A 14,909-nucleotide genomic window follows, 5' to 3' on the forward strand; every position below is an offset into this window, starting at 1 on the left:
CCGCACTGCTGCTGCTGAACACCTGTGTTTTTCTAGCGTGATTTGGCTCTGCAGCAAGTTTCCCTTGGCTTCCCAGCGCCACAGCAACTCCAGTGGGTACCTTCACCACCTAAAGAGGGAAGGAAACCGCAGGCCCGCACGGACGCGCAGTCAGGACAATCTCCCCGTCGGCCTCCCGCGGCGTGCCCACCCGCGTGCCAGGAGGGGCCTGCAGCAGCACCACAACCCGTTACAGAAGTACTGAACGGCTCAAGCCCAGACTGGGTCCTTTACAGCCCCCGACACGAGAACAAGTTCTAGTGAACAGCTCCCTTTTCCTCAGCCAAGACTGGCACCCTCCCATCCACCGAGCCGCGCAAGGATGATCACCTGTTGCACCAGGAGAGCGAATCAGATCAGATTCGGACCGCGTGCCTTTCGTGGGAGCTCTGTCACCGTCAGTATTCACTGCTCTTACGACACGGAATTCAAGTTTTGCAACTTTTAGACTGAGATACTTCATTTCAGTAAACGGTGTACTGTTTCCATGAGATGCCAACATTCATTAAAAACGTATCAATTCTTTAATAACAGGATTAAAACAAATGTAATTAATAAATACCAGATCATACAACACAGAGTATGGGTGGTAATTTGTTCTTAGCTGTTTCAAACACAATAATTTTTATAATCTTTCCAAATAAAGCTTGCCAACACCCGTCAAACCGTTCCGCATAGAAGGGCTGACTACGATGCACAGATGCTTCCATGTTAGAAGAATGCGTTTGCAAGGAGGGGAGACATTCCTGATGGCACGTCGTCTTCTTCTGTTGTTATTACTTTCTTCGAAAATCTTTAGGTCTGGAAAAGAAAAAAAAAAGGCACTTTAAGAAAAGCACGGGAAGCACAGCGGCTTTGCTGTAAGGACGCAGTAACGGCCATCTCTATTTTTATTTCCTTGTTCCGGTGTTTGAAGGTTTTGTGCTGAAGAAGATGAATGTTTTTCGCACTACATTAAAAAGACAGAACAATTCAAAGCAGCTTACTAAGGCACCTAAGAATTTACAGACATCAGGACTAGCCGCTCAAGGTGTTTCTCACGAGCCACCCTTACTTTCCTAAGCAAAACAAAAAGCACCTTTAGCGGAACGCAGTCTCACAATGACTCAAAACACTACTAGTGATTTGCCTCCACTTTTAAAAAACGAATAATCCACGCATAAGATGGCGAGTTTTATGTTAACAGCATAGTCCACCACAACACTACTACAATAATTAAAACTGATGATTTAAAGAAAAAACCTACTTCGAATCTTAAAGGTCTGCCATCCCTGCTTGGATGAGAAACGTGGACGCCATTCAGAAAGCAGACTGCCATCTGTGCTCCTCTGCACTTTCCTAGTGGAGCACATGCCACTCCCTCTGCGTCCAGTTGTGGATGTGAACCCCTGGATTCCAGCGCTCAGACATACTCCACGTGCTGTAACCCAGACCTCAGCCCTGCGCACCCCAGCGCACATTCCGCTGTACCTCACTGTTTGGGGTGTATTGAGAGAGCGGGATTGTGAAAAATTCTCAGCAGCGACTGAGAAGTTCTATCGCTGCATCCACTCTAGGCAGGTGGACCGGCGCTGAAGGACTGAGAAGCGGCAAGGTAAAGGCATCGTGGTCTTGCAGCTTGTAATTATGACTCTTTTTTTCACCGGCCAATTCATCCTCTTGCACATTGATCAAAGGATTTGGCATTTTTCTTCAAAAGGCACATTTAAAACTTCAATCAGGGTTACGGTGGGGTGCTGCAGAGCTCACGGTCTCACAGTACTTTGTTCTGGGGTGAAAATCCAATTATTTTTTTTTTTCTTGCTTGTAATCTGCATTTCAACCCTAATGTTCATTGTCTTAAGAGTTAAATGCATAAAACATTGGACTCTTATGAAGTTAATGAAGCTGAAAGGCAGCGTTTTCTGCACTGAAACACTTGTATGAACAAATACAAAAGTCTTTAAAGCCTTTTCTATGGCCACAGTAGGCTTTTATCCCTACTAGTACTTGGCTTTTGGAGGCCACAATCTCTGCTTTTAAAGAGTCCTTGGCACTAGGAAAGCTAAGCCTTGAAAAACACTGCCTTTGGCAAAAGCGTTATAAATATTTTGTCAGACGAAGAATATGAACCCACAAAAACCTTGTCTACTCAAGAGAGAATGATGAACTACTTGGGAATACCAACGGCTCACTGCTCCTTGATAAATGACATACATCCACGCAAGAGGGTTCTGCTTTGATGGCAGCGCTTTTGCCCTTCCTCTGCAAAGCACCGAGATTATGTGTCTGGAACAAAGGCAATGGCATCCCCTAGAAGAGATGGTTCAGAAATTCACCCAAAGGGAAGGCTTCGCATAGCTTCTGCTCCCGCTCGGTTTTCTTTTTTTTTTTTTTTTCAAACAAAGGAACATTCTTGGGCAAAACATTTTGCTGTACATTGGCAGCAGGGCTCCAAGAGAAGGGGAAACAGGAGGCAGAAGGAGGGAAGCAGCATCTCTGAAATCTATGCTGAAAGACAAAGTATTAGGGGTTCACTGAAAATACACAACGTTAGTCTGTGCAGCAGATGTCTGCCTCCAAAACACGTAAAAAAAAAAAAAAAAAGAATTTGTGAATTTGTGCCACTAACATTTTAAACTGCACATAAAAAGCATTAAGACACAGTCCAGTGAATTCTAGGCAAAATACTCAGCAAATTAAGTTGGCATCCAATTACGCTGTGCCTATCGGTGCTTCACGCTCTTAACAAATACTTTACACTATTGAGTAAAAGAAACTGAAGAGCTGGTCCTGAGCTCTGATCACAGATCTTAAACCTCCTAAACTCTCCCAACTTTCTTCCACAGTCACAGCTATCAGGAGAGGAACACAGTTGCTGTAAAATTCTGAAAATCCACAGTCGCTGAACCTTACAGAACCGGCAAACCTGCACACACAGGCAGTTCACAGGATCAGTTTTTGCTATGGAAAACAAAAGGCCCTTAGTGGTCCCCACTGTACCTGGTAGCGCCGCCTTCTTCGCAAAACTCTGCAGAACTAAGGTATTCCACATAAACATAGTATTTTGACACAGAAGCCAGCCCTACACTCTTGAGTGCTGAAGGAAGCAAATGGACCAAGAGAGTTTTTCCATTTACAGGGAAACTGTCACTTCTTTGCTCTGTACCCGGCTTGAAGAAACAAGCCAGGTCCCACCCAACCCCGGGACGCAGGCTTACACTTTCTCTAGAGGCACAGGAGGTCTGGTTCAGTCTAGTTTACAATCTGACTTACCTCGCACACATACCTGAGCATACCTCTTCGTAAACCAATACTCTACAAAGCTTTCCTACTCAGGTATTTCTAAATAGCCTTGGATCTGCCTTCATTTTGAAAAGAACTGCTATTCTTATCTCTTGATCAGCGACAGCTGTTAATGGTAATAACTTCAGCGAGTGTTAATCCAGGCTACGACACCGAGAAACAGCACAGTATCAGGAGTGAATGTGCATGCATTGAAAAAACATTCCTGAAACTAAGTCCCGTGATGTAACTAAATAAGCCAAATGCCTCCCTAAAACATCAAAATCACAGCTATGTGCACCTATAGTTCGTGTCTTTTTAGCCTCCACCGTAACTCCCACATCAGAGAAGCTCCACCGCCGACAGCAGTAATACTACTGTTGCCTATGCTGTATTATAAATCATACAGCTAAAAATACTGCCATGTCAGACCATTGACAGTTGACAATTCTGTAGAAAGCACAATAAAACTTTGATTGTATTTATTCAGGGAGCAGGTTATCCAGGGTGTAAGAGAAAACAGAACTGAAGGCAGATTAACAAGACTGAACTGTTAGTATTAATTTCAAAATGGGAAGTGAGATACCAAAGACACTCTTCGCTGAAAAATCCTTTAATATATTACACCATTCTCTCAAAAAGATGCCAAGATTAGGAAACAAAAATTCTCAACTTCGTGATCCGCCTCTTTACAACTCATTCAAGGTATCTACAAATTCTGAAAAAACCATGAAGAGGAAATTGGTGGGAAGCCAGTTCTGCCTGGCCCACTACTACCAACTAGTTTCACCATGCTAGTTAGCAAACACAGAGTGATCTCCACGGAAGGGATCTGCGAGCTCCCTGTGGCCTGTGAAGACTCTACATGCAGCCTGCAGAAGTACATGCTCAGCAGAGCAGACAGAGGAACGGGACAACTGGTTTATAAAATTAAGAGAAGTTTGTGTCATATTCTAAAGTCCCAAACATCACTTTGTGAAGCTGGGTATTCTTTTCATACCTGTTATTTGAATGTAATGAAAATCCTGTATGCTGTGCATGAAGGATAAAACGTCCACTTGTGAACAAACTGTTAAAGGTTGGACCTACAACACTCAACAGAATATGCAAAATGTCGGTGGAATTAAGGATCAAACGGAACAGTTACTTCAACTCTCAGAAATAATGTACTATATTTAAGGGATTCTGAAGACACCCTATAAAACCAGGTTATTTTTATATAAAACCAGTGATTAAAAATTGAGAGCAATTTGGGAACTCTCACTGAAACACAAAACTGACTCTTTCCCAAAATGAGAGCCGTTCAGGCGTATTAACAAACTCAGAAGACCAGTTGGAGGAGCTAATTCAGAGGTGCAAATGCTTCAGATGCCATTCACCCACAAATGTTTCGGGGGTCCCGGTGGACACCAAGCTGAACATGAGCCAGCAACATGCCCTTGCTGTGAGGCAGGCCAATGGTATCCGGGCTGCGCTAGGCAAAGCATTGCCAGCAGGTTGAGGGAGGTGATCCTTCCCCTCTGCTCGGCACTGGTGAGGCCACACCTGGAGTCCTTGTGTTCAGCTCTGGGCTCCCCAGTACAAGAGAGACATGGACATACTGGAGAGTCCAACAACGATTATAGGACTGGAGCACCTCCCCTCTGAGGACAGGCTGAGAGAGCTGTGACTGTTCAGCCTCGGGAAGAGAAGGCTGAGGGGGATCTCACCACAGTATACCTGAAGAGAGGGTGCAAAGAGGAGGGAACCAGGCTCTTTTCGGTGGAGCCCAGGCCCAGAGGCAATGGGCACGAACTGAGACAGAGGACATGCTGTCTGAACACCAGGAAACACTTTTTTACTATGAGGGTGACTGAACACTAGAGCAGGTCGCCCAGAGAGGTTGTGGAGTCTCCATCCTTGGAGATCCTCAAAAGCCATCTGGACACAGTCCTGGGCAACTGGCTCTAAGTGGCTCCGCTTGAGCGGAGGGGTTGGACCAGATGACCCCCAGAGGTCCTTCCCATCCCACTGGTCTGCTGCAATACAACGCCGCAGCTAGAACTGCTTTTCAGACAAAACTGTAACTGTGTGAAATCTGCAGAGACACTGAAGACAGAATTCACAATAATAAGCTTTAGCCTAAGGAGGTAAGTCTCTTCAAGGCCTCTCTAAAGCCAGTGAAGAAAGGCAGGGCTTCCTCAAGAGTACTTTAAGTAAAGATCCATTTTGTTTATTCCAAATGGAGCTTAAACTACCTGTGCTAAATTAATACTGAAATTTGGTGATCATACATGTTAGAAGAACGTAAGCAGCTTCCCTAACAATCCCCACCAACTCTAACATACACCACTTTGTGCAGCTGCATAAACCAATCTTTAATCTAGGTCAGTTCCCCGAGTCTTTTTATCCTGCTGCTGCATAAGCAGAATGGAAAGGCAAGAAAAGTGATGGATGAATCTTGAAAAACAGCCATTTTGCCAAAAGAAATGCTCATGAAGCTATGACCTCAGCCTCTGAATATCTCAGATGGCAAACAGAAACTCACAGTACAAAAAGACCTACTTGCATAGTTGCAACTATGGTGGGACCCCCCTCTCCCCATAATATTCAATATTCTTTTTCAGTATGACGTGAAATGTGCTCTTCCTAGGGCATTTTTCCTGTCAAAGCGGACAGAATAGAGACCCTTTCCAAAAGTCAAATGTGTTCAATTTTCAACTCCTGGAGTGAATATTTATTTCCATCAAGTCTGAAGAGACTTCCTGCACAGTTTCATCTTTATTAAATTCTTGTCAGCACATTCCAGCAAAGATGTTTCCCTTTGCCTAGCAACGTTTTGTGGAGGTAAAACAGCCTCAGAAAAAAAAAAAAATATAATAAGGGGGTGTGTGTGTGTTAGTCTGTGAAGGCCAAATCTAAGTAATCACCAGTCTGCATTATACTGCAACTACTGATTTCAAAAATATATAGGGCAACTTCACCACCTCATTTCTAGGGAAGCGAGAGACCATGTGTCTTGTAATATGGTCCTTACAGCAGACAGATGAAAACCAGCATTCTTACCTCAAAGAAATAATAAGCCTAAGGCTCTAGAGTAATACATGACACTATTTTATATGTAAAGAAGTTATTTTACAATCTTTTACAGCATTTTGATTTTCAGACAATCCTTTAAAAATATTTTATCTTCATTTTTAATAACTCAGAATACTTCTTCAAAACCACGTATTTTAACCCAAATTATTCTGCTTCTCAGAACTTCTAAATGCACTGGGATTATCTATAACAATACAATTTATAATAGATGTTGCTCTTCCTTCTTCTTCCAATAGAAGTTACACACCTGCCTAGTTTTTTCGACCACATGCTGCTGATAAAATAGCACTTGATAACATGACCTTATCTTCTTTCCAGCTCAAGAAGCCTGGACAGTCATGGCTCCATAAAGAATCCCTACTCAGAACAGTTCTGTTGTCACGTTGCATTGTCCAAGGGATTTCAAAGAAGTTATACAAAGTCAAACTTTGTGGAGTTACTACAGTCGCTCGTGCGCCTGCAAGCGTGCATTCGTGACTGCCAACTAATGGTTTCAAAGCTGCCTCTGCTAAGGCATAAGCTTGTCAATGCTAGGGAAGAAGTGACCTGTCAATACCTGCTCTTGACTCAGCAATGCACACCTGGTTTGGAAGCTTTGAAGATCTCAAATTGCATTTTTCTCTTCACCTGCGGGCAATTATCTCACCATTGGAGAATGTGACCCAGAGAGCCAGAGTTCCCTGTACTTTCTGCCGTCTCACCAGCAATAACAATGAGTGTTCAGAAAGGATCTAACCTTGCATCAGCACTGGAAAAGGTCAGTGCCTTAAGGCCAACTAATGCTACACTCTAATAAACAGACAAAGAGATGAAAGCAGTGGTACAAGAGCAAAAGTTGAAAAGGGCAGGCTTAGAATTCTGTTAACATTTCACTGTTTCCATGAACGAGAAAAAACACTCCATAAACCCCATAAAAATTAACAAATTAATAACCCTCCTGTATGAAAGCCACATCCATCTCTTCCATTCACAGTCCATGCAACGCTCCCCAACACATGAAAAATTTCATGTCTGGTAGGATTCCCACTTGCATGGGTTGTCCACCCAAAGAATGTATCAGTCTTAACTCACAGTTATCAAAATGTTTTAAGATATTCCCATGCCAGAGAATTTTACATCTGTGCCTGTTATGATAGACTTTTTTCCACTGACTTTTTTTTTTTTCCTTCTTCTTCTTTTTCTGTGGTTCCTGCAGAACAGTGGAGAGTTCCCCAAACAGCAGAATGAGTCTTCAGATTGACTGTGTGGTTTTACAGAAGCTCTGCGTGATTTTCCTACACAGATTTCAAGAATTCTACGTAACAACAGGGATAAAATCTCTCCAGACTTGGCTGAAAAACTAAAACATACAAAGAAATGTGGTTTAATTAGTGTTAAAGTACTTCTAAATCACCCCCAAATTTGTTAAGTAGTTAAGCAATGATATCCACTGGCTCATAAATGTGTCTTTTATGACAATGGTGTTTCTAACAGAAGAGGACAGATAGAGGAAGACCAATTAGTGAAAAGATCTTGTGGACTGATCATGCCACTTAGTATCCAGCCCTCAGCCAGGGGCTTTTCTTCATTTTATGGCAACCATAATCACAGGAATGTGGCATTATTGCTAACTGATGACAGTCAGCTGCTTACACAGGATAATTCTACAGCTTATCTTTCATGTCCACTTATTAATGACAATAGGAGTTTTTTAGCCTCATAACAAAAGGTTCCAAATGATTTGTTTTTGTATAAAACTGTTGCACAATACACCTAGCATGAAATTTGTGGTGTATCTGGCGTACCTTTTAAGGTTAATTTATGAGTACAACTATAAAATTTTGCGTAATGTAAGATTCATTTTCATAGACAAACCTCAAAGACAGAATTCCACAGAGAGCCAAAATTTGCTGTAAACTCCAAGACAAGAGGAATATATTTATTTTTCAGGTACACTTCACAAGTTGAGCCAAAGTCAATAGCTATTAGGCAAGTGTACTACAGCTAAAGGGGATTTCTTCTGTTTGACTAGTCACACTAGTAAATCAAACCCCAAGGATTAGGCATGGCTATCATTCTCTGTAAAACCAAATGATGTGGTTACACTCAAATACCAACAGTTTGGAGCTGTGAGGGAGTTGAATCATTTTGCTACCCAAGATGTGCCTGCTATCCCAGGGTAGCTCTATGCCTCTGCTAAAATAATCAGTGAAACAGCTAATCATATTTAAACTACCATTACATTTCCAATAACCACCTTGGCCTATTCTGAACCATGAACTTCTTTGCTTTGCTTGGGGGCAAAAGAACCTTTTCCATATTGGCGCAGTTCTCATGCAGACTATCATCTCGACTAAAAAGCCCTTCTACAAGTTTAACTTATTTCACCTGGAGAATACACCACAGCAACAGAAGCTGCATCAGCAACAAACCAGAGTCTTCTGATACCGTTACACCAGTACAGCTATAGTGACTAACTTGTTCCTGCAGACACAAAGCTTAAGAAAAATCTTTCGTGGTCCTTGACTCCAGCTTGGGTTTTGGTTTTTGATTTTTGTTTTTTTTTTCTACATAAAACTAGCACTTGTTTTCATTTTTAAAGTGTCAGTAAATCAAGTTATCCAAACCAATGCTAATACGCATTTAGGTACTCTCAGTGAAACTAACGATGGCTTATTACAATTTAAAATAAACCAGTTACAACCCCAGTTTTCCTAAAAACAAACGAAGCAAAACTGAACTAAGCTTTTTAAAAATTACTGTAAATCACAGATTTTGACCTGGATTACATGAATTCTGTCTGTAAAATGATTTAAACAAAATCAATACAATGTACATGAAACTTTATCTCTGCAAAATCATGCTTCTAGCAAACAAAAGGGTTTTCTTTAAGTGATACGTTCTGCGGAAAACTGGAGCACTGCAGGAAGAACAGCACTGTACACTTGGCTTTGTTCAAAGAATCACATTATTCTTCAAATAAACAGAGATGTGGGTAAAAGAATGGTGAAATGCTTTCCAGACTTACTGTCAGCACCAAAAGTGAAAAAAGCAAATCTAGACATTTGTAAAAGAGCAATTAAAAAATAATTTAAGTCTAATTTTATCTGGGCAAGTAGTTCAACAGTATCATATACAACAATTCTCATACTGCTTGTCAAGTTCCCATTAACTTACTTTCTATTCTTCGCATATGAGATTTTAGGGGAAAGGGAAAGCAGCTTTGGAACTTTCTTTTTGAGAGCCTCTTCAGACAGCTGAAGTAAAAGTGCCCAGTTACCCGTTTATTAAATCTCTTAATTTCAACTCTAGTTTTAGGTACAATGTAAGCTGCCCCCAGGTAAAGGGTATGAGAATCAGCAGCATCTGACGGTGCGGTTTATGCACACTAGAGACAAGCCAGTAATTCATTTTAACAGGCCAAACAACCTAAACATGAATTTGTGCAATTTCCAAGATGATTAAGCTACTGACCCTTCTCAATTAGTATCCAGTTGCTGCCTGCGGTTAAAACCTAATGTAGAGGAGAGCAATTTTCTTCTCAAGTATCTAACTGTGTGGCATTTTGTCCACAGGAATTTAAATCCAGCTATGGTAGCCTGAAACGTGAGGCTCAGTTACCTTCAAGACTTCTGTTAAGTTAAATTCTACAAAAAAATCATGAGATATTTTTATGCCCTTACTATAAAAACAAAAGTTACCAATGACAGTTCCCAGATTTTAATGGAGGTTAATGATCTCCAGTTAGTTACTGGAATTCCTACTGAGAACCAAAAAAGCTACAGAAAATGAACTTCCAGAGGGATTCCTCGAAGAGTACATTGGAACAGGACTAGGCTGTATTGGCAGGATAGCTTTTTCCTGGTTTACACAGTTACTGTTTTTAGGAAAGAGTAAGACTGGCTCAAGTCTTTTGCAGAAGTTTGTGTTGGCCACCTCTTCTCTGAACACCGACACATGCCAGCCCTGCTTTGGGAGAGAAGATGAACACCAAGTTGGAGGGGCAGTACTTACTCCCAGTACAGAAACACCCCATAGCCCAAGATAAGCACCAAACACTATGGCATGAGACGTGCTACAAGCACAATTCAAACCCCAAAAAGCTGCAGACACACTCTGCAACTAAGTTGGAACTAAGAAAATGGCTGGAGTATGTTTATTTCAGTGCAAAATTTTTAAAGGGTCATGAATAAACCTGAGATGGTCCTTATAAAAATTGCTCAAGACCTCACCATCTTTGGAGGAAATATTTATGGTTTTTGTTCTGAGCTTCTCCATATAGCTGGAGTAACCACGCCCCACTTTTTCATTTATTAGATCTGATATGTCATCGTAGAACCAAAAGCACTTTACAAACTTGGTATTAGTTGCAAATTATAATCTTTATAAAACAGCACATCACTGGAAATACTCCAAATATCATTTCTGTACCAAATACAACATGAGGTGTCTTTTGGTGTTGGCTCCCTGTAAAATTACCTGAGGAAATTAACAGACAAAAAAACCTTCATAAAGTAAAAGTAACAGTATTTTACATTTGTAAAAGTACTGTTTATAACATCATTTCAGCCACACATCCAGGCTATCTCTGGCTTCTTCTTCAGCTCTGTTACTACTACATCCCAGAAATAATTTGACTAAAAATAAGTTCTTAAACTAGAAACTACAGTTGCAGTTATCTTGTAAGACAGCAAACAGAAAGGGCGACTGTGGCTGAGAGGATCTGTTAATCCAAAAGCCCTTCTGTTTACCAGCACCTACAAATTCGTTTGCTAGCAACACCAGCACTAGGCTTCAGGTTGCCAGAGTCTGGCAAGGCTGGCTTTAAGGAACACAAACCTAGGGAGCAACTGGAAGTGGAAGTGACAACCACCGTATCATTAGCACAGGATGTGTAAGAGTCCTCTATGGTTCCTAGGTGGCCGACACGCTTGTGTTTCCTCACCTACAATCTTTTTCTTTTTGAAGGCATCGTGATTCTCTGCTGTGAAAGCCATAGAGCGGTACTGATGAACTACCAAGAATCTGTGTGCCATGCCATGGGGGCGACACGCAGGGTCAATACCGGGACCCTGCCCAGCCCACGCTACTCAGCTGAATCAAAATTACAGCTTCAGACCAGGTTCTGCAACCCCCGGCCTCAAAGCAGGATGTACAGACCAGGGCCAGAAATCAGGCAAGTTACTCAGAAAAATAAACATTAAAAAGGTGTTTGGTTTTCTTAAACCAAATTTCAGAGTTTATAATACATCAAGTTTTAAAAACGTCAAAAGCGTTCAAGGACTTTTTTCCCCAGAAAGACAAGTGAGAGGCTGTCTGGCCCAAGGAGAGCTCCCAGTAAGGCTGGCAGTGGAACAGGCGCTCAGTATGCACACCAATGCGGGCCCCAGTGCACTCCTGGAAATCAGACGGCTCTGCTTTCTTAAGGGGAACTCTCAGGAATGCATCCATCCAACTGGAACAACACAGAGCTGCTGTTCTATATATTTGGTAACATTCTTATTTAAATACTTCTTCAAAAACAATTTCCTGCCTTTAAAACTGTCTAAAAACAGACAGTTAAACAACTTTAAAATGGTTTATAACAGGAAAAATGACACATGAATCTGATGTATCCTTGATTTTATGGAACAGAATTGTTTGCTTAGTCATATGTGACTGGTGAATTCTGTGATGATTTCTGTTTAAAACTCATTTAAAAGACATACATTCTGAAACTTCAAACACACTTGAAATAATGGTTTCATTCATGGTAAGAAGCCACAAAATCAAACTCAGTCAAAGGAACTAGTTTTTGATCATTCTCCCCTTGAAATTGTGTCTGGAAAAGATCTAACTTTCCTGTATCTACACAGTTTCTTGCCACACTTATTTCAGACCTCTCCACCAAGGATCCAAGAGAGAAGCTCTGCACAATATGGGAAGTCAACTGGTTCAGGTTTGGGATAAAAGGAAAGAATACTTAAAGAAAATCTCTCTCACTGGAAATATGCTGCCATTTAATTCTCCACTTTCACAGAGCAGGATTGCACTTGGTGTCCAATCATGAACTCTGCTGTGGTGGAAGCAGGGGTGATGGGAAGGCTCTGGAAAACAAACTATTTGCTGGTTTTCCACATCAGACCTGTGCTTTCCTTAAAAAACTGTTACTCTGTCTTAGCATTCCACTTGTATATTGTGTATTTGTCTATGATGTGTCAGTCTCCAGTTACCAGAAAAACAGCCTTTTAAAAAAGAACACCTATAGCTAGACATTTTGACACCAAATATAACGAAAAATTCCAATGAGATCATTAGCAGCACTAAGCATGTTCTCTTCACTTTCTGAATGAAAATTATTTGCATATTACTTCAGATAAACAAGAAAAAGGCTCTTTTCCTCCTAATTCTAGCAACTCCTCATATAAATTCAGTCATTCATATCCATTCCCTGTTATCCGTCTTATGTCTGCTTTAAGTAGTGAGGTACATTTCTTGGATGTAAGTTTTAATGTAAAACCTTAAAGATTAATTTTCTTGTCATAATTCTGTTTACCGATATTTTTTAGCCTTACGCACCTTTACACAAGCTATGCTTTTCATTTGATCTTTTCCATTAAAAGATATAGCTACTTTCAAAGGTTTAATATAGACTAAATTTTTTTTTTGTCCTTAGGAAGAAGATGTTCCACAAAGACTGTCTCCCTCCAATACCTATTTTAAATCACTCTCAGAGGAATTTAATTCCCTTTTGAACCTCTATCCTTTATATAAACAGAGTTGTCACCAGGCTCAGAACGTCATGGAAGATAAATAATAATTAAAAACGCAAGTCACGTAAGACAGAAAGATTTATTAAAACCATCTGAAGAAAAAAGAAATTCTAGTTTTTCTGCATCCTTCATTTTCTGGTATATTGTAGGGACTACTCTCACTGCTTGGAAGCTACCTATAGGTTCTGCAGGAACCCACAGACTAAGGGCAGGACACAGGACAAGAAAAGGCCACTCATTTTAGCATTGTGTGCTCTCATCCAGACTTCCAAGATCCTTGTACAGAGTAACAAACAATAGCCCAAGGAAAAACCAAAGAGGACTAACACTACTAGCAACCTACACATTAGGATTCCTAAACACAGTGTATTAAAATATTAATCTACTTTACTATCTATGTTCATTTACTTTCATCATATATAAAGAACCATGAAATAATTTGCATCAGAAGAGACCCAAAAAAGTTATCTGCCACTCCCTCACTGAAAGTGGGACTAACTTCAGTATCACATTAGGTTGCTCAGGAACTCGTGCAGTCAAGTTCTGAGCATCTCCAAGGCTGGAGATTCCATAACCTGCCCAGGCGGCCTGTCAGGTGGAAAAGAATAAAATGATAAGGCACCCAAATAGAAAGTCAGTTTTGCTTTCTTAGAGACACATGTATTCCTACCATCTTTGGATTTCCAAACACCAACTCAAGTTCCCTTTACATCTAAAACTCTTCTGAAACCATTTTCATGTAGCTGTTTTTCAGTACATCACAAACTGTAGAGTATCAGACCTACACAATCAGATTTTAACTAACCTGTCTTTGTTGAACAAAGCAGTCTATAGTATTTTGTCCCTTTTTTTTCTCATTTTTAACAGAACCTTTTTGCTATACACCTCTAAAAAGGTGACATTATTAAAGAATATGTAAATATTTAAATCTTTGTTGCTTCTACAGTCTTTGAAAGGAGTAATGCAAACACTACTTCTTCCATGGGCTCACACACACTGAAAAAGCTCAGAACACAGAGCTTATTATAGCTGAATATTCATGCAGCCTTTCTTTTAGTGCCTTTGGTGCACAGCTGTCTATTCTCAAGACACTCCATCTGGCACTTTAATCAGAACAGTGACCACTACAATTCAATTTATGGCCCTTTTGAAGACTTCTGTGTTTTACTTATCACATCAGAAAGTTATTCTACCAAATTTGCTCAATTCTGTATCTTTTATTTCACAACTAAGCCCTTTCCCCAATAGCACTCTCAGTGCTAGCGAATCACCATAATACATTTATTCCCTCAGTCAGGAAGAAAAGCATTATTATTTTTCCCATTACTTCAAATTGGAAATTCTGCCCAACATCAAAACTGCCAGAGAATGAGCTGAGGGTTAAATGTAAACTCATCTATTTGACACTAATATCTGACATCCACAGTGGCCTGGTTGCAGGCCAGGACAAGAAACTGAAATTACAACAGCGACTACAGCGACGAGCCCTGCAGCTAGTGAAGAGATGGTAATAACCACCATCATTCTTAATCCCTCTGCTAGGACTGACCCGTTCCTGAGAGCAGAAAAGAAGGTAGGACTGAAGTCCATGGTAGCAGTGTTAGGTATGTCCTCCTGCCTTTAAAAGTGGCTGTAGAGTTAGAGTAGCTGACTGAAGTGAAACGTCTGGCCCAGTCTCTCCACTCAGAGCATTAAAGTCCTGCCAAACTCCCCCTTGTTTCTCCCTACCCGACCCACAGCCACTAACTCCACTCCTCTCTAGCACTCTCTCACACTTGTTTCAGATACTCTATTCCT

At 40.9% G+C, this 14,909-nt stretch overlaps 1 protein-coding gene across 1 annotated transcript in view; it reads right to left on the bottom strand.

Annotated features, from left to right (window-relative positions):
• Positions 1 to 544: 544 nt before the first annotated feature.
• MRPL13 (mitochondrial ribosomal protein L13) overlaps positions 545 to 14,909 on the bottom strand; it is a 36,743-nt gene continuing 22,378 nt past the window's right edge. The window contains exon 7 of the mRNA XM_086465742.1: positions 545 to 840. Within this exon, the coding sequence (XP_086321868.1) occupies positions 816 to 840 (25 nt within the window). The 3' untranslated portion in view covers positions 545 to 815. The remainder of the gene's footprint in view (positions 841 to 14,909) is intronic.

This window comes from Leptosomus discolor, chromosome 5 (genome assembly GCF_034619465.1).
Source record: "Leptosomus discolor isolate bLepDis1 chromosome 5, bLepDis1.hap2, whole genome shotgun sequence".
NCBI classification, from domain to species: domain Eukaryota; kingdom Metazoa; phylum Chordata; class Aves; order Leptosomiformes; family Leptosomidae; genus Leptosomus; species Leptosomus discolor.